This window comes from Mya arenaria, chromosome 15 (genome assembly GCF_026914265.1).
Source record: "Mya arenaria isolate MELC-2E11 chromosome 15, ASM2691426v1".
Classification (NCBI taxonomy): Eukaryota; Metazoa; Mollusca; class Bivalvia; order Myida; family Myidae; genus Mya; species Mya arenaria.
Genome location: NC_069136.1, coordinates 49742357 through 49768866, shown reverse-complemented (window position 1 = coordinate 49768866; position 26510 = coordinate 49742357). Strand labels below are relative to the sequence as shown.

Here is a 26510-nt window from a genome sequence, read left to right as displayed (position 1 = left end):
ATTTCATCACCTCGATTATTTTCTCCTTTTAAGTATGAAAATGTTTAAGTAAATTTAATCGATTGATTACAATTGTCAAAAACAACAACAAGGAAATGTCAAAATAGAATGATTTAATGAACAAATTCTAAGAACAAACATATTTTTTTCTGAACACATAACTATTTATATGCACTTCCAGGAATTAAGTCTTTGGTAACACATGATAATTGTTACATAATTCAAATCCAATGAAACTACTAAATTCAGAGTTGAACCCCAAATTCTACCCAGCCCTAGCCTGATTTTTATGAATAATAAACTACCTTTAACAATTCAACACCACTTGTAAGGATTGTCCCTAAAGTTTTGAGACTAAACTTTTTGTTCTACATCATCATTAACTTATGCATTGCAAATATTCAAGAAAAATCTACAAAAGCTTAGCCTTTCATTTTGTGAAATTTTGTGACTAAAGTATTGAAGTACTTTTTACATTCCATAAACACAGTCTCAGAACTTCCCAGAAAATTCTCACCTATAATAATTATATAAATCTTAACAACAGCTATAAGGCTTAAAGGCTCATCTGGAACATTATATTTTCTTTATACAATCGACTAAACAAATGTAAATATATACAGTCGAATCTCGCTAAATGGAACTCTGTTATCTTGATTTTCTGGTTATGTCGAACTTTTTTCATTTTTTTCAATTTAATAATACACTTTATATATTTCAGTTATATTCAGTAGAATATTTGTTATCTCAAAGTATTTTAGAGGTCCCAATGACTTCGATATAGTGAGTTTTGACTGTACATGTACTTCATTTTGAAGAAGAAGGTTTCCAAAGGTCGGTCAGATGGTCAAGTCCTTTACATGGTACATGTCTCTACCAGTGATAGATTGGCTTTAAAGCTGCACTCTCACAAATTGAAAACAATTGACTTATTTTTTTTTGTCTCAGAATCACCTGATTTTGGCATTAATTAATGCCTACAATTCAGTCAAATAAGATACAAGTTACTTACTAAAGAACAGATCTCAATGGTTTAGAAAACTCGGCCGAAAAACTCATACTTTTCTTCAAATGTTAAAGGAACGCTTTTAGCCATAAAACATCAATTTTCTAACGTAAATATGAAAAAGTGCGATCTAATCTTGTCAGCAGTCTTATTTCACTAGTTCCCAGACATTAATGCAAAAATTCTCTCATTCCCAGACAAAAAATAATACAAGTGTCAAAATGGTCAATCTGTAATTGTGCAGCTTTAACAAGTATTTTAGGTTGTTTTATTCAGTCCAGCAAGGGGCACTACTCATCAATTATTTAAGATGATTATAGGCCCTTGATAAACATGTGCCTATCATGTTTTCTTTGAAATTTGAATAGACTGAGTTATGAAGCTTTTGCACACAAGACATACAAGATTTTGAGTTATGAAGCTTTTGCACACAAGAGATACAAGATTTCGAGTTATGAAGCTTTTGCACAAGAGCTACAAGATGCAAGAACATTTATTTCAGGTCAGATATACATAAATTATGACACTAGCTCGTAGACCTATATTCCGACAAAATGCAACAACCATGACACAAAGGCTATGACGATACCTCAACATGTTTTCTATACAAAATAAGACTTCACTGGGCCAGAATAAACCGGCAGAAATGAAAAACTGAAAAACATTTAAAATGTGTAAACATTTAGTATGTTAAGGAAGATTTAAAGCAAAGATCTCACTGAAGTCATATATGTGTAATACACATATAGTATGTGGCATTTTGTGAAGCAATTGTGAGGCAAATTATGAAATATTAACCGAGATCAAAAATGGTAGTTCAACATGTGTCTGAATATGTTACAGTTTCACAAGATGAAAAAAACACAATAACTTCCATCAAATAACAAATTACCAGTTCCACAGAAATATTGTTAAAACAGTTTCATTAACAAAAACAAAACAGAATTCATGATTCATAAAAAAAGAAAATTCAACAACTTACAAATACCATAGTGTTCATTCTCATGTCTCTTCTAATGTAATTTTTAGCACAGACCCTGATTTTGTCATTTGAAAAGTATCCAATGAAAAAGATCACCGAAGTCATTACCGGTAGTCATTATTTGGTTAAATACATTCAAGCCAACACTAAGAAAGTTATATTTTTTTGCTTTTCAAAACAATTAGGTAGCTAAATGGATGAACAAATGTCATAAATAATAGTTCTTATAAAGGATACCGAGTTTAATTTGAAAGAAAGCTGCAGTTAACACAGTATTTCTACCTTATGAGACGATAGTAAATCACAGTACATCTTTTAGCGTTCACCAATCATTTAATATTTTTGCGTTTTCAGCTATTAAATAGACGGTTACAATCTTGTGATCAGTAATCAATATATTCCGTAAATGCATAATTTAGTAAGTAGTTTAAGGTTGATCACTCAAAATTTGTGTTTGTTATACATGTGTATGTACTGATTTTGAATAAGAGTGCAACTTTAAAGTCTACAGCAGAGTTGCCAAATCCTGATTTAATCGTTTAGTATATGGCAAATATAAACACTAACAATAACAGTTACTGATGATTGTAGTATGAACATATGACAATTACTGATTCATAGAGGCAAACATGCATAGACATGCATTTAGGCAAACCACTTAGATGAGCATTTAGCCAAACACACATAAACTTGCATTTAGGCAAATACGTAATAGACTAGCCCTTAGGCAAACACACAAACTTGCATTTAGGCAAACTGAATAGACTTGCATTTAAGCAAACCGCATACTGACTTGCATTTAAGCAAACACACATAAAATTGCATTTGGGCAAACACATATAGACTAGCATTTAGGCAAACACACTTAAACTTGAATCTAGGCAAATCGCATTGACTTGCATTTTGGCAAACAGCATAGACTAGCATTTAGGCAAACACACAAACTTGTATTTAGGCAAACTGCATAGACTAGCATTAAGGCAAACACACAAACTTGTATTTAGGTAAACTGCATAGACTAGCATTTAGGCAAACACACTTAGACTTGAATTTAGGCAAACAAGTATAGACTAGCATTTAGGCAAAAAGGTATAGACTAGCATTTAGATAGATAACTCCACAAAGTAAAATTAAACTGGAGAAAACTGAAAAAAACAAACAAACACAAATTCCAACCAACATACACACATTTACATGTACATGTCTAAGGTACTTAATTTAAACCAGGGCTTACCCTAGGGTCTCACGTTTTTTGGGGTGCCAAAATAATGTGACCAATTATTTTTTTGGATGCAGGAATGCAGAGCAAGTTCAAAATGGGAGTCATGACGTCTTGAGTCTGAACTTAAGACTCGGACTCCGCAAAGCAAGATCTTAATTTTGTTGTAAAATGTCACAGGAGCAAAGATGGTAAAAATTGCTGAATCTGAGAGTCACAGAAATGGTATCATGAATCAGGTAGACATCTTTTGTAAAAATTAGTCACATTATAGATATTTTGAAACATTTAAGAATTTGGGTTTCTGAGCCTGAGTCAAAAACTCAAGACTGACAAGACCTGAACCTGAGACAGGGACTCCATTTTCCTGCATCCAGGTAATCCGTGTATTCAGATACAAGTAAAAACAATGATAACTTTGAAGTATGTGCTCAAAGATACATACATATGTACAAGTCTTTATTTCATTGTAACTTTCCACCTAGTAAAGCACTGATGGAAACTTTGCTGAACTACATATATAACTATTTGACTGTTTTACATCTTCTAAAAGAATGGAATAAAGATAATTTTTTATCCTATTATAAAGAGGAGTCTGTGTCTAGAATCTGAAATGAGACTGTTAAATATGGGCCCAGGGCACTCACTAAATCCCATATGGCCCCTCGTGAACTCATATTTAGATGCTTTTGGATTCACACTCTCATAAAATTATATCAAAGAAGGGTGAAACATTTTCCCTGAAATTGCCTTTTTGGTTCACACTTCAGATTCAAGAGAGAACTGTGAAGAATTTAAATGAAAGTTGAATGAAAACTGGAATGTAAACAATATTATCATGCTGCAAATGATGATATGATAATAATAATAATGCTGTTTTCCAAGTTTGTCATCATTTTACAGCCAACACTTTTAATTTGTATTGCTGTGACATTGCTTCAGTTCAATACATTCGAAAACTAGACTTAACAAATCTATTGCCGCTGCACTTTGGATACAGATCCTAGAATCCAACATTTCAGCACCAAGAAATGTCTTTCAGAAGTAGAACGTCTTTGACTGTTTGTGGACAATCAACGCGTTCAATACTACACAGCACATTAGACCCAGATTCCAGCAAATACTGCCTCATCTTCATACGACAGATGTTTTGAAGTGACCGCTTGTCAATAGATGGATTGAGTGGGGGCATGCCTTCCAGTGCAGGTTTGCCATACGCTTTAGTCATCTCGTATACAAACACAAGGCGCTGATAAATTGCCTTCAGTTGTCTATCTATCGGAAGCAATGTAATGTCACTGGATAAGTCAGGCTTCCGTGAACGAAAGAATATGTTTTTGTTAAAAACAACGGGTTTTCCCATACTTTGGATGATAAGATCAAGAATTCTTATGGCTGCTTTCAAATTCTCAATTCTTGGTTCCTCCGTGTAATGTGTCATGTCAGCTATGGCTGAGTGTATATGTAGGACAATAAGGGCCAAGTTCAAGCAGTCATAGCCTTTCAGAAACACCTGTCGCTGTTCATTCAGTTTTATTTGCACATTTGCCCCGTGCTCCAACAATAATTTGACCATATCAGGTCGGCACTTTGTGATTGCGGCGGACAGCGGATAACCAAAGCTGGAACCAAGGTTAACGTTGCAGCCATATTTGATAAGCTCTGTTGGGATTTCCTGGTGACCCGCATTAACAGACAGGTAAAGTGCGGTTCTTCCTTTGATATCCTGAGCGTCGATATTAGCCTTAAAGGCTACAAGTTTCTTCAACAGCGGCAAAAGTTTGTAAGTTGCACATACATGAATCGGGTAAAGCCCATCTGTGTCACAAAGGTTTGGATTGGCTCTAAACGTTAACAACTTTTCGGCTGTGGCAAGTCTGTATTCCACTATGCACTTCAGTAAGCATGTCCTTCCAATATTGCTAGTTGCATTTATGTCTGCCTTGGCTCCAATAAGGAGCTTTATGATTGCCTCAACAACTTTTAGATCTATCCAGCTGCTGCAGTGGGCGACTTCAAGCAAGGCGGCATCACCAAAGTCATCTTTTGTGTTAGCATCCAGACCTGCATCTAGCAGATACTTCAAAGCCTCTATCTGACCATTCAGCACCGCACAGTGGAGTAAAGATTTTCCTTTTTGTCTAGCCGTATACAGTACTGTGCTGTCACTAATCTTCACAATTCTCTTCACAACATGTAACTGCCCTTTCTCAATAGCTGTAAAAAGTTGAGCATTGTTCTCAGACTCAATGTAAACTGTTCTTGACATTGACTTTCCCATCTTGATTGGAATGGCTCATTCTGAAAAAGAACAAGAGCTGTCGTAAGACAGCGCTCTCGACTTCGCCGCTTTGACTTAGAAGTGAATACAATAACAATGTAATATTACCACGTTTGGTCTATTTATGTCAAACCTAACTAAAATTATTCAATACATAAGGTGACTTTGATGCTGCCCTCCCACCACCCGAAAAATGACGCAAGTCATTAAAATAACTTGATTTCCCATTATGAAAATGTGGTAAAGAATATATAAATATGCCTTTCAAAAGAAATAAAAATAAAATTTAAAAAAAAAAAAAAAAAAAAAAAAAAAAATTCAAGGGCCATATAGTATAGCCCTCCTAGTTTTCCCTTGGTAAAAATATGGTTAAGAATGTAAAAATGTCAAAAGAAATTTAAAAAAAAATAAAAAATATTTAAGGGACATAATTTGTATTAAGGGTTAAAATGGAGTTATGTTTCTTGTTGTAAGATGGTCATAAGTAATTTTGAATTTTATTAAGTGCATTGAATGAAAGGTATAGAAGTTTTTTTTATTAAAATCCCAACTTGCCCTTAACTTTTACTTGCCTAAAACTTTAACCTCAAGTCAATCAGGGGCCATAACTTGTATTAAGGATATGGAGTTATGTAACCTCATTGGGTGATGGTCCTGAACACTTGTGTGAAGTATTAAGTCAATTGAATGAAGGGTAAAGAAGTTATTAAATAAATATCCCAACCTGCCCTAAAACTTTAACCTAAGTTCCATAGTCAATCAGGGTCCATAATTTGTATAAAAGATAATATGGAGTTATCTAACCTCAGTATGTGATGGCTCTGAACAACTGTGTGAAGTATTAAGTCAATTCAATGAATGGTATTGGAGTTTTAAGTGAAAATCCCAACTTGCCCTAAAACTTTAACCGAAGTCAATCAGGGGCCATAACTTGTATTAAAAATAATACGGAGTTATGCAACCTTATTGTGTGATGGTCCTGAACAACTGTGTGAAGTATTAAGTCAATTGAACAAAGGGTATTGAAGTTATTAATAAAACCTAACCTGCCCTTAAACTTTAACCTAAGTTCCATAGTCAATCAGGGGCCATAATCTGTGTAAAGAATAATATGGAGTTATCTTATCTCACCATGTGATGGCCCTGAACAACTGTGTGAAGTATTAAGTCAACTGAATGAAGGGTATTGGACTTTTAAGTGAAAATCCCAACTTGCCCTAAAACTTTAACCTGCCCTAAAACTTTAACTTAAGTCCATCAGGGGCCATAACTTGTATTAAGGATAATATGGAGTTATGTAACCTTATTGTGTGATGGTCCTGAACAACTGTGTGAAGTATTAAGTCTTTTGAACAAAGGGTAAAGAAGTTATTAATAAATATCCCTACCTGCCCTAAAACTTTAACCTAAGTTCAATAGTCAATCAGGGGCCATAATCTGTGTAAAGAATAATATGGAGTTAACTAACCTCATCATGTGATGGCCCTGAACAACTGTGTGAAGTATTAAGTCAATTGAATGAAGGGTATTGGACTTATAAGTGAAAATCCCAACTTGCCCTAAAACTTTAACCGGACGCCGACACCGACGCTGGGGCAAGTAGTATAGCCCACCTATTCTTCGAATAGTCGAGCTAAAAATGGAAAGTTTTATTTGTGTTCATATTAACAAAGTAAATTAAGAACAAAGCAGCTATAAAGTATTTATTACAAAAAAGGTAATTCCTGACTGGCTGAGATTGTTCAGTATTTTTAAGATTTTTAGTAGGTAAACACCTTTAAGGATCAATGCAATGATGAGGAAAAAACAAGTATTGAAGTATAGTGTTATAAATAAATTTGTACCTGTTTGAGATTTTTTCATTGTTTTCGTCTATACATCAAAGCTGCACTCTCACAGATTGAAAGTTTGACTTTTTTTTATTTTTTGTCTTGGAACGAGCAAATTTTTTATTAAATGTATGTAAACCAGTCATACAAGACTACTGACAAAAATAGATTGCAGACTTTTATATTTAAGTTCAAAAATAGCTGTTTTATGCATTTTTTTAAAACCGTTAGTAAACGCTTTTAGCCATAAAACATTAATTTTCGAACCGAAATATGAAAATCTGCAATCTGACCTTTTGTCAGCTGTCTTTAATCACTGGTTTGCCGATATTTATGCAAAAATTTGCTCATTCCAAGACAAAAAAAGTGGTAAAAACAGTAAATCTGTGAGAGTGCAGCTTTACACTTCCTTAATACTGGAACAAGAATAAGAAGACTGGGTGTAACCATTATATAACATGCATGATATTTACTGAAAGTTGTCCTTTAAAACATGGCACAACACAGTTACATCACTTGCAACCTTCAAGATTTAAATTATTTACATGCGATAAAGCTTTCGAGTATTATCTCAATATCTAAGGTTGTTGCTGGGGATATTTCCAGTTGTATTATCTGCATTATCAACTGCTACATCATATTATAATTATGTTTGTGTGAAGACTTTGGCATTATACCCGAAATAAATTTACAAAAGGCTAATAATATGTAATTTTGAAATTATTTTATTCTTAATTTCTAGTGTTATACTAGTCCCAAGCCATGTCAGACCAAAAATAAATAATTATAATTGGTACCACTGACTGTTTTTCCCGTTTTCATTATTAAAAGGGTTACAAGTTATATTTAAATAAGACAGATAAAGAAACTAAAAACTTGCAGGTAAGTATTCTCACAGTTTTTTTAGGAGTGCATCAGACTACACACTTGATTATAAGTCATAAGAGGCTGGCCCTGGATTTCAGGCCATATTTTAAGAGCTTTGGACTCACTTTAGCAAATTCCCACGCCCCCAAAATCAGAGAGCATAATAATGTGCTAACTGAGCCTGCAAAGGGTACGAAATAACTATACTGTTAGTAATTTGATCTGTCAGATAGGTACATAGTTATCAACAGTAGATTATGAAGAAATTTTTATAACTTTGACTTTCAAAATATGTTTCAAACATGTACATCTGTTTATCTTTTTAAGACCATTTTGTAATGCATTGGTGTCTTAAATTAATTTTCAAATCATTTAAAACTATTTTACATAAATCATTCCAAAATTTGGAGAGATTGGAAAAAAAAGTTATCTTTGGTTAAGAAATGACTTTGGGTCGAAATGCTCAAGGGATGAATTTAAGTCAATTCCAAAATGAAAATACGAAGTGACCAAAAACTGGAGTGTAAAAATGGCTTGGTTACAAAATGACTGTAAACTGTTTCCGGACACCCCGGGTCCTGTGCAATAAGTGAATTTTTTTTACATTTGGACATTCATTATGTTCCCTTTAACATAGAGTTGCCAAAACAAAAATCATAAAAGACTCTGAAGTGGCGTTTTATATGGACTACCAAGAATCACTTCAGACGTCAGTCGTTTAGTGTCAACCCCTGACTAGACACTAAATGAACCGTCCCCTTCACGGATCTAAACACTCAACATTATGTCCTAAGTTAATCACATGTTGAAATACCTTACTAAGGATAAAACTTAAAATGCTTTTTAAAATTTTGTTAAAAAATCCTTGACTTCATTTTCAACTTGTAATGTTTCCTCCCTTAATATCATCTAACTTAGGTCATTGTAGTATACCTTCCAATCGAATGTCACCTTGGTTTTGGTTCTACATCTTCTCTCGTATTAAAACATTCTGTTATTACGCTTAAAACAACACAGTTTTGTGTTTTTACAGTTTGCAATGACAGATACAAACCTAAAGTAAATTTGACAAAAAGAAAATCACAAGTGAAGAAACTAGTAGATCTCGTTACATTATATTGGTAAGGGTTACACGCTACCATCAACATTCTCTATATTATCCATTCTTTGGTTATAAAAGTTAACAGAGTCACCAGAAGAAATGATTCGAAACGAAAATGAAGCGAATACATATAGTTATAATAATTTATTGAATTTAAAACATAGTCTATCATATGCCCACCTATCTAGTGTTTATTAGCAAATCCATGTTTCCTTGAAACTTTTACTGATTTCGAGATCACTTTTGCAATGTTTCAAATATGTACGAAATCCGACTGGTAGGTTACAGGCTCAGTTATCATTTGGGCTCGGATTTAGCGGAAAATGAGGGAATAGTTTGGGGAAAACGCATAAAACACTTAAGTTTTGTTTAAATATAATACCTTCAATTATGAAGGAATATTTCAATGATTTTAATGATAGGTTGCAGCTCCGATTTTAAAAGAGATAGGTTGAAGTACAATAGATAGGCTGTCGTTTGGACTCCTAAATCCTTTGACCTTTTTTCTTTTTTAAATTTTATTCAACACATATACTAAAACAATTGTTATAATACATAAAATGCACTAAATCATTATATGATGCTAAGATATTCTGCAAAACTATTCAAACATCTGTTTGAGACTTTATACTTTTTATAGTATGAGAATATAATGAACAATTCATTTTTAAAGATATGCATAATATCGACATGTTCTCGTCTACTATCGCTGGTAATATGCTTTTTATATGCTATAACCCAGAGTGGCAAATATTAGGTTTAAAATAAGAATATTCAGGATTAGTAATATTATATCCAAGTACAATATATTCAATCATTCTTGTTTACCCCATATTTTGAAAAGACATTTGAAATGATCTGCCAAACAGAGTTTACTGATAAACACTCTATGAAAACATCATTTGACTTATTTTTAATGATCAAGCCGATTATATACGTTTTCATTGAACTTAAGGGATATATTTATATACCATGTATTGCTTATTACATGTTTAAAACAACATTTAAAACCAATTTAAAGTGTATTTAGCTGTTTGCATCTTCAGGACCATTAGATAAACTTGTATGAATAACATATGTATGTATATATATGCAAATTTATTTACTGCGGTCCACATTTCCGTAATGCCATGGAACATTTTTAATCATATGGACACTGCTGTTTTTATAACTTGGATCTTTCTGCTTAAAAATCTATACCAATACTGATTTATTTTTGACATAAGTTGATAGCATACATGTATAAATCGTTTACAGTTAAATTTTCTATGATGAAATCTGCCCACCAGTTATTTTTTATTGTATGATGGGTCAATCGATGATTTGCAAACATTCATAGTATCATATATGGTAATGCCTTTTTATCTCTCAGAACAATGACAGGAACAAAAAGAGTCATCTTTCCCCTCAGAGACCTAAACTAAATGAATGCGGGTTATCAAAACAGTCAACCAACAGCAATGATATCAAAACAACAAAACGAAAGTTTCCAGTTACACCTATAAAGTCACCTTTTAAGTCGCATTATCGAATGAAATGCTTCTAAAATAAATGTGTTGAAAGCATTTTGGAATGAAAAGTTATCAATTTTGTCCTGTGAAAATCGCCGACTTAATCAGTCAATAGTAATTGTCTTATTACCTCACTTTGCTTGTAATTAATATAATTTCGCTTTCAAAAGAAATAAAATCGAAACTTATTACTACTTAATAGTTAAACTATGAAAATTAATAGTATTTAAAGCAATAGAGTTTAATAAATTAATTATTCACAAAAACTTTTTTTAAATCTGGTGATTTGCAATGTTTGTTACTTTGATGTGCCCGTTCAAATTATATTATACTTTCGGTTTTGTTACATGTTTGTAATTGCGATTAATGCATTTGTTATCATCCTGGGGATAATAAATGTCAAAATATCAAAAGAAGCCATTTAAGGAATGTTTTGCGGGCTTGATGTCATTTTTGGGGTATGAACGCAATTGGGCTGGTCAAAGTGTGTGGAGTCCAAACGCGTACTTTGACCAGCCCAATTGCGTTTATATCCCCGATAATGACATCAAGCCCGCAATTCATTACTCATATTTTCACCAATAGTTCATTATTTCATTCAATAATTGTTAAAAAAATACTTCATTTCATTTAAGAAAATCTTTTAGTTACTCTTTCCAATCCATTCTGTAAATAGAACGACCCGACTGTAACCGGAAGCATGTTTTTTTTTCAAATGACGTCATAATATCGCGGGAAAAGATCAACCACTTGAAATTACTTTTAAACGTAGAATTCAAACAGTTATGGCAAGTACACATTTAAAATTTAAAAAATAACACTTTCTAAAATGTTGATTTATATTTTACGGGACTTTCTCATACAATACAAACAATAGCAAGATCAATATTTTTCATTTAAAAATTGACGTCAGTGGCATATTTTGAATATATATGCAAAAAGCTACAGAAACATGCTCATTAGCAAAAAGGTTAAACATAAACCCGGTTTACTGGCAATGGGCAAACGCCAATAACATAGAACACAAACTCACAAACAAGAAACATAGAACAGCACAAAACTCTACAAACAGCACAGTGCATAAATACTATATATATTTATATATAAATAATTGGTATGTTTATCAAGAATTGTTAGGTACCGCCTTGGAACGGTCAGTAAAATGTAAATTTACTGAGGGTTTAAACCAGTTTATGTGCACAAACCTCACTTTTATCCCAACAATCCTTAATAAAGATAAAACGCAAAAGGTAAATCTCATCAAAGTATGCATTAACTTGAGGACACTTATCAATGAAACAAATAATAATAATAAACGTATAGGTAAACCCAAGTACTTCTATGATTAGAGATCCCAACTCTATCTGCAGACGGAGGGAAACAATTCAGGGCACCTAATGCAAAAAAGTCTCATTTTGGTCTATCGGTTTCAAATGCAAACTTTACCAAAAAAAGGTTATGTTTTCGTCTCCTTGTTTTTTCGCACTATTTATTTTTCATAACAATCTGAACTAAAGACAGGCTTTAGGGAAAATAAAAGTCACACAACATCAACCTGTTGTTTTTTTTAGTTTTACATAACAAATCACTACCTTTATTAAATAAACAATACTTGAACGATTCATGTTCTAAATGTTTCTGTTTTCTTTTAAAGACCGATGTAGTGTACTAAAGTTAAAATTGATCAAGACTGACATGAACTTACAACCTTAGAAGGTCACGCCCATTATACGGTATTTACAACCTTTAATTTACTCAAATGGTATCTCACTCATGAATAATTAAGTGCATGTTCGTCCACTTGCTTTTCAGGTTATCTAGAGTTGAAACAAGGATCTCCAGAATCCATAGACATGGTGATGATGTTCTTGTACGGACAGTTTCCCAAATTGACAATGGACAATGTATTTGCCGTGATGACCCTGGCCGAGTTTTTGTTGATAACGAATCTGATGGCGTTCTGTATAGACTGGATCAACAATAAGACCAAGTTGGATGAAGAAAGCGTAGAAAAGCTACTCCATCTCAGCAGTATCTTTGATTTCGAGGTGCCAACACTGACTAAGTATATTAGACAACATTTGCCAGAACTATTTGGTGGGAATCAGTTACTGACAATCACGGCTGACACACTTGAAAAAATGTTGTCAGATGAAACATTGACAGATGTGAGGTTTGAGTTCATTATGAGATGGGTAAAGCACTCTCCAGAACAGAGGAAACCGAAGCTAGACAAAATAATTGCAGGCATAGAGCTCTCGGAAGTAGCGGCTGGTTTGATTGAAAAAGCAAAAGGGGATAAACACTTAAAAGACCTACAAACTTTATATGAGACGGAAACACAAACTGTGACAAAACTGCAAAATGTATTGATCACCCCGAAAGATCTTGGTCATTTCTGGGTTTTCGACCTAGCCAAGGAAAGATGGTTTAGGTTGAAAGGCACCCCTATTAACTTCGATAGAGCCTTAACATTCACCTACGCGGAATCCATTCTTTGCCTGGTGGAGAAGTCATCAGATAAATGTGTAATTCGCCTTCATGATTGTTTAGAACTTGCCGAGTTACCTAATATTTCTGTAAATCGTATTACTTCACATGATAGGAGAGTAAGGAAGTTAAATAATATTTACATATCCGACAAAGTCTGTTATGCAGTCTCAAACTATAAGGTGAACAAAGTACAAGACCTTAGTAATAATGCACAACGACCACCTCAAATGTCGTGTTGGACGCATTGGAGAAAAATGCGTCATATAGCGACGATCTTTTTGGGGGCAATCTGCGAACATAGTAACGAAACAATTTTAACGCCACTTCTATCAGTGAGTGTAGATTTTGATATACAACTTGTTGTGAATGATTCCAAATTAATAGCGCTTTTTTCCACAGGTCATAATTTTTTTTGCATTTACGACCAACGTTCTTGCAAAATAAAAAACATCGATTTAAATCTCGAACGCAATGATGAAGTCAATCCATTTAAAGATGGGTTCGTTATCTATGACCGAAAGAAAATCCGTTTTATACAATCACAAACAGGTCTTCGAAATGAAAGAATATTTTCGGTTTATGAATCCTGCCCGTATGACAAAATTTATTTATTTATTCTTGTAGTTGTTAGAAATAAATGGGTTCGTTTTCGGAAATTAAAGAAAGTTTCCGAAAGCGTTGATGCCTTCGAGCCATTGGAGTATACAGCGGATGAACTGGGAAAGGTAAATGTGAACGACGCAAAATGGAAGCCGATACCTCTCCCTGAAGACAATGTTGGTAATTCTATCGTTCGAAATATTCAAGAAATGGACATTCCACGGTCCAAACTTAAATGCAATATTAAGTGTCCACACTGTGAACGGATCAGAGACGAGGAGTTAATTAAAACTGAAAAAAACGCTTAAATACACCCAGAAAGGAGTGATCAGCAACTTGAACGACGATGACTTTGATTACGAAAATGATTAAAACGATCACGATGATGACAACAATTACCACAGCAACATGTACGATGAGGACTATTAACACAGTTATGATTTATCGGATGTCACTCCTCAAAATAAGTTAAGTCACAAAATAAAAGTGATATAATTGCATAACATTTATAGTAAAACTACATGTACTTCACTATATAATAATAATTGTGAAGTTTGCATCACCACGTACGAATAATTAGCATTCAAGCGATGGACAAGTGATGGTTGAAGCAAAAATCGAACAATTACGTTTGAATGGGTTTTATAACAAACACTATTAAACAATTCAGTTTCAACACATACGAACAGATACCGAGTATGTCCAGTACGAACTTTAATAACGTTGACACATGGTCATTTTATTTAGAGTATTTTGGTATGAGCGGACGGCAATGAAAATACTGTAATAATACGGATACTTCTGATGCTAAAATGTTAAAACGGCGGAGTTATTTGAAGGAACGTCTAACGAACAAACACAAATGTGATTCCCACGCGAGAACGTATAGTATGCTTAAAGTGCTAACGATCAAAGAAAGTATATTTCTTACAATGATAAATCTTCAGACGACGGTATGTTGGAAAGCCGTTTACAGAACACTAGGAATGTGATATCACCCTCAAAATTTGTTGGGAACAAAAGAAAAAACAACAAATCATAACAACACGATAAATAATATGCCTTTGTATTACTAGTGATGACCTTAATTTTCAAGAGTTTTTAGTTTAGTTAAACTTATTTATTTTACAACGATTGTGAAACAAGTTATGACAACATTATATTTAAAACTTACGTAGGCACAATGTTACGCGAGCGTGTACTCTTGTGATGTGGGGAAAAACGGATTACCCAATGGAAACCCACTTATCCGGCTTGGTGACCACAAACCAAACTCAAATGCGCCCAGACCGGGAATCGAAACCAGGTCACCCAAGTGAGAAACGGGTACGCTAAATACTGCGCTAACCGGACACCACAATGTGTTTTTCGTGTGTTTTTCATAAGTGTTATGTACATGTTACATAAATTTTATGCAGCTGTTTTGTTACTGTTTTGTGTAACTGTTATGTGAATACTAAGTGCAAATGTTATAAAACTGTTATGTGCTGTGATTTCATTTTTTTTTAATATTCTAATAAATGGGATACTTCTTCTATGGTCTAATTGATAGTTCAAACATTTATTTTAAAGTAGAGCTACGGTTAGCCTGACCACCCTACGGCAAAATGAATAAAAGCATTTGCGAATTGATGCAGTTATTGAGTGACCGTTTATAATGCATCAGTCAATTGTAACCACGCCCCCCCCCCCACGTCCAGGGATATACCGGGGATAGCAGTGAAAATGGGCCGTGTTTTTACCTTTGGGGTGGTTTTGCCTTCGCTTTAAATATAGCGGGGAATGGGCCTTACCGAGGGTCCCTGGGGTACGGGGGCATTTGGCGAGGATTTTACCATCTGTTCGTCCCAACAGGACGGGGATATTAGCCGGGCTTGACTGGACCGAAAGTCAAAGTCCCCGCTATTCCCCGGACCTGGGAGGGCCGTGGTTACAATTGACTGGTGCATAAAGACTGGTCGCTTTCTGTGATGCAAAAAAACGATTTTATTCATAAACGCAAATTGCTGGGGTATTCAATGCATGGACACATACTTAGTTTAACTTTCACTTTAAAAGCCCTTAGTCCTTCACATGTATACAGATTTACATAAAGTTTCCGCAAATACGATATAAAATTTTTCGAAGACTCTTTTTGTGTTTCCTTCACTGTTTCCAAAATATTGGATGGTATTCAATTTAGGAGATTTAGGTCAAAATTTGTGTTTGTTTCCACTAATACCTCCAAAAAAGGATAGTAGATAGGCATAACTTTTGTTTTGCGAACCTGGAATCTGTACCCAACCAACCTATATCATGGTATATCACCATTGTATAAAATGGTCAAATTTTAACACGTTCACTTAAAAACAATGTACATCTTTAAAGTAATTACGAAAAAAAACCCACACTACGTCAAAAAGTAGAATCAGTCAAGTTAGTGTAAACAAATATTTTTGACGCTTTAGGAAATCTTATGTTCATTCATCATTGACTTGATTAGTCACAGCGTTTTTAGATCCAAATAATCCGATATTGAATAACACCCATTAACACGTCTCCCATTGAATACTACCCATTAACGCTTCTCCCCTGTACTGGTTGAGAAGCAGTTTCCGACGGCAAGCAGTTTCCGACAAATCGCTTTTTCGCGTACTTTCTTTAGATCTTCATAAAGAAGGTACTGTAATTCAACAATGTGGTAACTAGGTAATCAAAAGTTGAAATTCTTACCGAGACACGTAAGTAACTTTTATTATTATTTAATGTTTAATGTTTATTTATCATTTTGTACACAAACTTGCACGTGGGGGATCGGCACGCGCCGCGTAATGCGCATGCGTGTGAACCTAATTTGCATATCTATGAATAGCTACAAGGTTTTCCTTAATTGACTTACACAAACGATGATCAGTGTGTACATATTTGTGAACACTGGTGTCATGCTTGTTTCACACATACATTCACTTAAATGTATACAAACAAAAGTTTATATCAGAAATGAATCAAAATATCATTGATATTCAGTGTCTGCCTAATTTCGAGTATGAATTGACTGTCGTATATTTTAAGGTTTAAATTTTTCGTAAATCCTGAAAAATTAAATAATATTTCTCTTATTAAAGTCTTATATTTAGTACATCAAATAAACGGATAATAAAAACACACAATAGGCACATAAATCCGCCCCGCATTCGATTTGTCGGAAACTGCTTCTCATCACAAGCTAATCAGAACAGTGTAAGTACCCTCTTTGCGCCCCTATTAGATACACTATGTGTGACGTCACACATGAGAAAAATATATCGACAATAGCAGCTTGAGCTGTAGTTATCTAAAATGTGAACAATTTTAGTAGGTATTTAAACACGTATAAATAATTCAATAAAAACGTATAAAAACTGTCGGAAACTGCTTCTCAACCAGTATCGAGTTGTATAGAACGTGTTTTAGCAGACTTGTTTATAGACATGATCTTCTTAAACAAGCAGACGAAGCAGAATGACGTCACACCTTCATGTAATTTGTTCAATACTTGAGACACATAGAGACATGGGAGATAACACAATTAACTAGATAATTTATATTGGAATATACATTTTCCGAAAATGTGTAAATCGAAAGTACAGGTATTTCAGTGAATGAAACATAACTTTATTTTGTTAGCGACCATTAACACAATACATACACCAAGGTACGATTGCTTTATCTTTGTATATTATATTAATTAACTGATTGTTCTACCATTTTTTTTTAAATATTTACACTATAATCGATAATATCTATTGAGCCATTGGTAGATTCCATATTGAACGATCTATTGCATACAACGAAAATATTTCACTTTGTATAAATATTTTTGCTTGTAGTCATGGACTTTGATAAGAAAATATATAGGCCAGTGTCCACTGGGGAGTTGCTACTACAGCAATTGAAAGAACAAAGTGTCGTTTGCAACTTCACAGTGAAACAAGGACTATTGGTAAGGCCGATTTGACTTGTGTTGAATTCATATATTTTAAAATTGTACTGAAGGAAATTAAGGCGTAAAAATGTTTTTGTCAACTTACCTGACCGACCTTATCTTTTCCTCTCGACCCTTTTGCCGTGGTGAGGATTTCGTTTAAAATGTTTTTATCAACTTACCTGACCGACCTTATCTTTTCCTTTCGACCCTTTTGCCATGGTGAGGATTTCGTTTTCGTAATGACCTAAAATGTGCATTTTTTGAGTCGAATTGCTGAAATTTTATATAAAAAAAACATTCTACATGAAAGTAATTGATATTATAAGCTACGGGGTAAGTAGGTGACCCGATATGGGATATACGGGGCAAAGGAAGCCATATCGGGTGAGAGCGAAGCACGTTTAAATGTTTCATTTATTCATGGGAATCGGACAATACACAATATGAATTTGGTGACCCAATATGGAAAAATATGGGGTCACCGCGTGACCAGTTCTGGACCAATGGCGTTGCGTCATTTATGTTGGAGGCGTGATATACCCTAACATAGGTCGGTTTGGTATAGAATGCCGGTTTTCAAAAAAAGAAATAGAGTTTTGCCTACTTTCCTACTCTATTTTCGTTTTCAGATTTTAGTGGAAACAAAAAGTCGTTTCTGGCCTTACTAAATATCATTTTTTTAAGTTAGCTCCAAAGTTTGAAAATATATCTTTTGTGGACACCAAACGTTGACACATTCATTCGTGACTAATATATGACTTTCGGTGCACACTCGCAAAAACAAAATTGTTATTTCACTGAAACAAACAATTCTTCGTTTTACATGTACTTTTTGCGTTTAGATTGACTATCAGAAAACTGAACGATTTATATTGTTTGCGTAAACATTTTGTCCCAGCCAATTTGATTTAAACTGCTTAACATGCTTATACCAAGTATAGGTTAGAGTTTGTTAAGGCCAAAAAAAAAAATAGGTTCGTTTCCGGTCTCCTTCCCAAAAAAAAGAGGGTAGGTAGGTAGGCATTTTTTTTTATTTTTTTTTTTTTTTTTGGGGGGGGGGGAAGTGATCTAGAATAGAAGGCGGCTGACTTTTATTCAAAAATAACCATATTAACTGCGTATGAGACAATTTTAAAAGGTACTAAAGCATAAAATGTAAATACAAGTCCATTCATTTATTAAGAACTGTATAATGTGTATTAATTATAATGTATAGATATACATTTTCTAGAATATAAATGCATGTATTGTTGAACATGTTTGTCTGTATGACAGATGTCGAAAAAGAGTGCCTCAGATTTGTCAATTTTTCATATTTACCAATTTCACATTTGTGCTATAATGCTATTCTTATATTTGATAGAATATTAAAATTCTAAAACTCTCCTGAAAACTTTGGGAGAAGTGACTTCTCCCTTCAGTCAATTTAGGGAGAAGTGGGGAGACTTTAAGGAGAAGTGATACTTTCGTAACACCTGATACAAAAACTATGCCATAACACACACCTCAGTTTATATTCACATTCAAACTGATTGCTATAACTATATAAAATGTTCATAAAAAATGTATCATTTTTGGCTCAGCAAAAGTGTATGTGTCAATGTCACATAGTTTATCTCCAAATAGCATCTAAAAATGAAACAAAAACCAAGACAGCTAAGGATTTGAAACAATCAAAATGACTAATAAATGACCTGTCAATATAGTAGGGGGACGAATCTTATTTTGGTACGTTCGGGATAGGGTACGAATGTCACATTCAGCTATGCTGTTATTTACTTGTCTCTGGCTAAATAATATGCTGACATTTAAGAACCAAATGACATTTAAATCACTGTCCTTGATGAAAACTTTACCAATACATAATGGGAGGTTGAGAAATTAAATCGGAAAATTGTTCTGACAAAATGGCGATCTCGCCGATATTTTTGACATCGTAAACAGGAGAAAAATACTGTAAGTATTAAAACTCTACATAAAGCAAAAAAAAAAATATGTTTTTGTGTTTACAAATCAATTTTTTATCATGAACATTTCACGAAAACCAATTAAATATTTGGTGATACGTCATGTTTTTGATTTTCTTAGCGCCACCTTGCCGATGTCCCGAGATGGCTATGACCGTCTGCTTCAAAAACATCAATGTTTAAAATGTCTGGCATTGTTTGTTCAATACATATAACAATTACTTTTTAACTTCATCAATGCTTGACACGATTTTTCATAATTATGTCGCCTTTTCTATCTCATTTTAATGAACGTATATCATATTATCAGGTTCTTCTCAATGTACATTCTGATTGGTTAACTTTCAATAGCTCCGCCTACCGGCGATGTTTTGGTAATTGGATGACACGGCCCAATTATCGGATTAGGGGATTACCCTATGGCTAATTGCGATGTTTTGACTAATGGGACAGTGGCCAAATACTCGCTGATTGACAGATTTACAATGTGTTAAAATTTCGGCGAGGTCAATGTCGCTTTGATGACACAAATGGGCGATTTATTTGTTTTATTTATCATCAAAGGCAGCTCTGTCAATGAAAAGGGCACAGCGGGGCGTTTGAAAAGGCAGCAGGGCGCCATAAAAGGGCAGCGTGGCGCCCCGCCACGCTAATTATGCTTAGCTGGAGCACTGTGACCAAAGATAAGAAAATTAACGGAAAGAAAGTACCGAAAAGTACTAAATATGCGCGCAGTTAACTTTTACACCAATAAAAAGTATAGGGTCGGCGCGGAAATAAGAGGGTCGGTCGGGCGACCGGAAACAGACCTATTTTTTTTTTTGGCCTAAGTATTTTCTTCGTAAATAAGTAACCTTAGGAAGCGGAGCGCAGCGAATCGATCGTGGTTTCTTATTCACGAAGAAATTACTTAATTAATTCTAACCGGCTTAGTGTTAGCCCCCTTCCAAATTGCACCAGCTTTGAAATAAAGCCGTGCGCCTGTCAAATAGACCTGTCAATCAATGCAAGATATTTTGACGTCATTTAATTCATCATTGACACTGAAATGGCGCCTTTGCATATATGCAAACAGTAGGAGTGGCTCATATGCGCATGCGCTGTTATAGCAATTTACTTAATCCGGATGAGTCGTCTTCAGAAATAAGTAACGATTCTTCACTAAGAAACGAATTTTTTTAAAGATCTAGCTCCCCTGATTGGCTGACAATGTAGGGCGAACATTTATGTAAACTTGAATAACAATCGTAGATAGATACCGAGCAGTACAGTGAGCCAAAAAATAAGGTAATATTTTTGAAGAAATGATAAGATGGCTACGATGTAAACAGTCATATTTTCAAATGAAAGACGCCTACAGTTAAATAATTTCCATATGTGACTTTAAATGCATATATAACTTGCAAACGTTTTTTCCTGCTTATTACCAGTGATGGTAATTTATTTACTTTTAAACAGTCCAAGCGTTACCATGACTGTCGTGCGTGACAGTCCATTCGTCGAGGCCATGAAGAGGAATAACTTCGATGAAAAAGCCAAAGGTAGACTAACATTTTCATAACTGCTATCAGATTCATACTGTTATGATCAGAAATACAGTGAATGTCTGCGACGTATATACATTTTCTGTGCAAAGTCTTTTTTTGGTTTTCGATTTCAAATTTAACGTTAAAATTTAGTACAATGTAATATATCGGCTAATAAAACATAATCAGCCTATTAAAATGTTTCAGTTTTTGTTACCTTATTATCTTTCGCACTTGTTAAAACTATTTTTAGGCCAATCTAAACAAGGGACACACGTTAAGGAAAAAACAAAAGTCACACAACTGAATCTTGCTAACTTTACTTAAGAATCAATATATTATTATCAGGCTATTAAAATGGTTCAGTTTTATAGATTGCCTACTTTATTAAATTATTAAATTATCAATTCTTGAACGCTCCAAGGATCTAAATGATTTGATTTTCTTTTAAAACACCAGCTCAGCGTACATACATTTGTACTGATGTTGAAATTGATCAGGAATGACATGTACTTATTACATTAAAAGGACACGCCCAGTATCCGGTATAGAAAACTTTTAGTTTACTTAAATTGTGTCTTACTTATAAGGTCATATTATATAGTATATAGTCGACATCTTGTTTTTCAGGGTTTGTAGAAATGAAATTAGGCTCTCCAGAGTCCATCGACATGGTAATAATGTTCTTATACGGGCAATTTTCCAAGTTGACCATAGACAATGTATCCGCCGTGATGCACCTTGCCGAGTTTTTGTTGATACCGAAGTTGAAGGCGTTTTGTATAGACTGGATCAACAATAATACCAAGTTGGATGAAGAAAGCGTAGAAAAGCTACTCCATCTCAGCAGCATCTTTGATTTCGAGGTGCCAACACTGGGACAATCAGCAAATGTAGTGAAGAAACAGTTTTGACGCCACTTCTTTCGTTGAATGTTAGTTTTAAAGTAAAATTTGTTGTAAATGAAGCCAAATTAGTAGCCCTTTTTTCAAGAAACCCCAAATTATTTACGACACACAGTCATGCACATTGGAAAATATCGATATCAGTCTCGATGACAATGATGAAGTCAGTCCCTTTAAAGACGGATTCGCGATTTTTGGTGAAATGAAGACTCGTTTGATTGTTTCAGGGACAATTTCTCGCGTTAAAAGGCCAGTTGTAGTTTGTGGAGCTTTTCGAAAGGAAAGGAAGGTTGGTTGTACTTTCAGAGTTGTCGCAAACAAATGGGTTCGTTTTCGTACAACAAATAAATACGGCGACCACTCCATAGACAGCAAGCAGTTGGACTATACAATGGATGAACTGGACAAGGTCAATGTTAAATATGTAGAATGGAAACATATTCCTCTCCCCGATGTCTCAGTAGATGAATCAATCATTTGCAATATTCTGGAAATAGCGATCCCTCGCTTACAACTGAAATGCAATTTGAGGTGTCCGCATTGTACACGGATCAAAGACGAAAATACAATTAGATACAAGAAACACAACGTTATGAACGCTTTGTCAAGAGAACGTCGTAACTGTGGCCTTCCCGGTCGTTTTTACCATGACGAAAGCAATGGGGATTATACTCACAGTATTGACTATTAATCAGAGGTACTTCAGTGTGCTTAACAGTTCGTGTTCTGTGCATAAATATGCGAATATTGTGAATTACTGATGAGAAGAGCATCGCTTTACGTAGTTCGTTGTGTTTGATATATTATACCTCTGCTAAAATAATAGGGGTAGGAATTTTATATAGTAGTGCGAAATTTGGTCGTAATATGTTTTGAAGGGAGGCAACTATTGGAACGGTTGTACAATTTGTTTTCAAAAAGAACATATTAAACATATATTATGTTTTCTGCCATGTGGTTGTTTGGGTTTTTAGGAGTGACAGACTGTAATGGTCGTTACCTATCTAGTATTTTGATGCTACCGTGATATGTCTTATTTCAAGCTGATAAAGAGGTACATACATTTTCCATTACAGAATAGTTTGATTTTCGACAAAACAAAGCATGGTGCATCGGTTACTCGATGTACGTTACCGTAAATTTTGTGTTTTCCATTTAAGTAAGCCAATTTTAACATATGTCTTTTGTGTAATTATTGTCTTAAATATATTTAAAGCAAAAAAAACCCCACAAGCACATTATTTATTCATTTACAGTATGGAGTGTATCATGTCTTTTGTTCTAAACATGTACACATTTCAAGCAAAACAAAGCATATACTATACATAAAATATTGTTTGTTACCATACGATGTTTGTTGCACATAGTTTTCTGTTATTAAGAAGGACTCCACCAACATTTTGAACTGCGCCATTGCATACCATACCCCGATAAAATGCAACATGTCGAATTTTAATACTTATATTTACATTCATTTAAATCTACATTTCTTACATTCCTACATTGATTATTCAAGAGCATTTTCTCTTTTCTATCTCTCGTTGTTCTCAACGGTGGGTAAATTAGAACAGCTATCGTAACCTAATTGTATACGACAATGAATGCACAGATAAAATAGTTCCTTATTTATATGTTTATTTTCTATCTTTTCAAGGTCAAGAATATTATGAATACGTATTTTTGCATACAATGTGTGTTTTCGGTCCGTTATCGTGGTGTATTAAAACGCAAAAACCCGGGCGTTTTCAGTAAATTCACGTGCCGTTAATGCCCGGTTTTTTGTTTTACATATGCGCTTTCAGGGCCCGCATCATAACAATGAAGGCTGAGCGACCTGGTTTCTGACCGAAAGTTGGTCAACGATGCAAACTTTTGCACAAAAACATATTTTAGAATATATAATGTAGCTGCATACAAATACCAAAACAGGAAATAAACCACAACAGTCATATAACTTACATATTTTCTGCCGAGTTGTCTTTTCCTGGCAAGCTGATGTGTTTACCAAATAGTTTTTTCTGCAGTTGTTTTGACTATTAAAAGCACTAAATTATGTCTAAAACGACTAACTCCTCCGAACTTTTAGTTATTTCTGTCGATTTTATTCAGAACATACGACTTATATGGACATGATTCCACTATGTCGTATGCAATGAACAAAGAAATTTCAAATATTTTTTCTCTGATGCTGAAGATGCTGTACATTTTATCAAGAACATGTTTACAAAATTTTCAGGCTTAAATTAGTTATCAAAACAAATAATGGTTAAAGTAGGACTGCATAGGTAATTAATTGATTACCCAATAGGTATTGTGTGTAAATAATCCCAGTAATCCAGTCACTTTTCAAAAAACAACACTTTCAAAACGAATGAACACTGCAAAAAATGGCGTCGAAACAAAATGCAGCTGCCGAGTTATGTTGCGGCCCGAATCGAGCTTAATGTAAAACTTTTTCAATGACATCACCCATGACGTCATACAAGCACCCATTATAGAGGTTATTTTGAACTAACTGTTAAATTGCATTTTCGTGACATTTAACAGCATTTTTAAACACAAACTTTTCTTCAACTGTTCCATCCATCATGAAATTATCTACATTAAAATCAATCAAATAATCGTTGCTTATTTTGTTTTAACTGCTTTACTGCAGATTACAGTTTTGCATGTTGCCAATAATTGTACTACGATTTCATTAAAAAAATAGTTCCGTAGTAAATATCCCCCGCCCCTTGGTATTATTGCGCCCAATGACAGGACAGAAGTATCGAACAAACGCACGTGATATCGATGGGAAATGCCATTGCACTTTATACAGAAATAAAGTGCAATTGATAAACAACAACCATCGTTAAGGAATGAAGTGTGAATGTAAATATTAAGTAATGTTATAAAAAAAACGTTGCTGAATTTATTTTGTAATTATAATAATAACATCCTGTTATAGTTTAAGAATATACATTTCATGCATGTGTGTTTTAAAAGTTTTTTTTAAATACAACACAAGACCATTTATCATATAAATATATCATGATCTTTTCTATTGGGAACATAATGGACACTTGAGTGGATAGTAGGGACACTTTGTTACATGCATGTTTTTGTATATGTGGCCTTTTTTATAAAATAGAATTTGACTTGAATTGCCTTGTATGGGCTTTACTTGTATTTGTATAACACCGCTGGAGTTTTGGTTGCAATGGGCTACTTTGATTAACTTGTTTGGTATGGGCATTGCTAAAGAGTATATAAGGCTTTATTGGCCACTAGTGGATATGACCATCATCACAAATTTTTAGTATGTCGCTTGGTGTTCTTGATTGAAACCACATGTGGATTTATTGTACACTTGAATGACCTGCAAACAAGGGAAGGGCTTTGCTTGATTTTTTTTGCATTAAATAGGCAACAAGTATAGCCATAGGTGGGGGGGGGGGCACTTTTTGAACAAGAAAAAAAGGCTTAGCTTGCATTGTTTCGATCTGAATGGTCAAAATGCTAGTCAAAAGATGGTTTCTTTTATCTTGTATTTAAAGCAAGCTCTTTGGTAATAACTTATCACTGGAGAAGCTGAATTTAAACTGTTCATTATTTTTTGGGGGGGAATATTGAAATAAATGGCTAGAGGAATAATTAAGTTCGTAATTTCACCGGGGATGAGCAAAAAAAGTCACGTGACCACAAATGCAAACGCCAGTAGTATTTTGGCTCGATTGATCGTCAATCAAGGTAAGTTTCTTATCGATATTTTTGTTATACGCGAGAGTTCGTTCAAATGACAAAGCACAAAAAAGAATGCATTGTTTTGTCTTTCGATCGGTGTATTGTTCACCATTCATGTCTGCATAGTTTCCGAGAACACTTCGATACAAATTGTGCCCATGAATGCAAACGCACGTAGGTAGTGTTAAAATGTCACATATTTTAATAAATTGCCACATTTTATTCAAATGTTTGTTTTTCAGTTGTTCAATAATTGTTTTTAATTGTTTTATGAATACTTTGTGCGATGCAATATGTACAAAAATGCAATTTCTGAAGTATTTCAAATTTGGCAAACGTACGTAGTCTACCTAAAATGGCAAACGCACGTAGGCATCTTATAATAAGGAGCATACGAATATTTCGTTAGCCTTTAAAAACTGAAAATGTGTTCAAGATATTGAAGATATTTATCCGCTTTATTATTAAATATCCATCATAATGAAAGTTATATAAATTTATGATACGTAACAAACACTGACACGATATTATGCGGGAGTGTTGCGGGAAA

General features: G+C 34.1%; 1 protein-coding gene and 1 long non-coding RNA gene across 5 annotated transcripts; one reads left to right on the top strand and one right to left on the bottom strand.

The window, feature by feature from the left end:
• Positions 1-98: 98 nt before the first annotated feature.
• Positions 99-9228, bottom strand: LOC128219739 (ankyrin-3-like). Of its 4 annotated transcripts, XM_052927694.1 has the most exons (3): positions 9118-9155; positions 7047-7121; positions 99-5508 (listed from the first exon to the last, which is right to left on the bottom strand). In XM_052927694.1, exon 3 carries the CDS (start codon positions 5486-5488, stop codon positions 4226-4228), a length of 1263 nt encoding a protein of 420 aa, XP_052783654.1. In that variant the 5' UTR covers positions 5489-5508; positions 7047-7121; positions 9118-9155; the 3' UTR covers positions 99-4225. The 4 variants fall into 4 exon arrangements, 3 of the variants coding, with proteins under 3 accessions (XP_052783654.1, XP_052783652.1, XP_052783653.1); XM_052927692.1 differs by lacking the exon at positions 7047-7121 and having other exon boundaries at positions 9118-9228; XM_052927693.1 differs by lacking the exons at positions 7047-7121; positions 9118-9155 and adding an exon at positions 7333-7440.
• A 7714-nt stretch (positions 9229-16942) lies between these two features.
• LOC128218889 (uncharacterized) lies at positions 16943-24850 on the top strand. Its single transcript, XR_008258493.1, has 4 exons — positions 16943-17563; positions 17739-17851; positions 21262-21344; positions 21960-24850. It is a non-coding gene; the product is annotated as an uncharacterized LOC128218889 (long non-coding RNA).
• The last annotated feature ends 1660 nt before the right edge of the window (positions 24851-26510 follow it).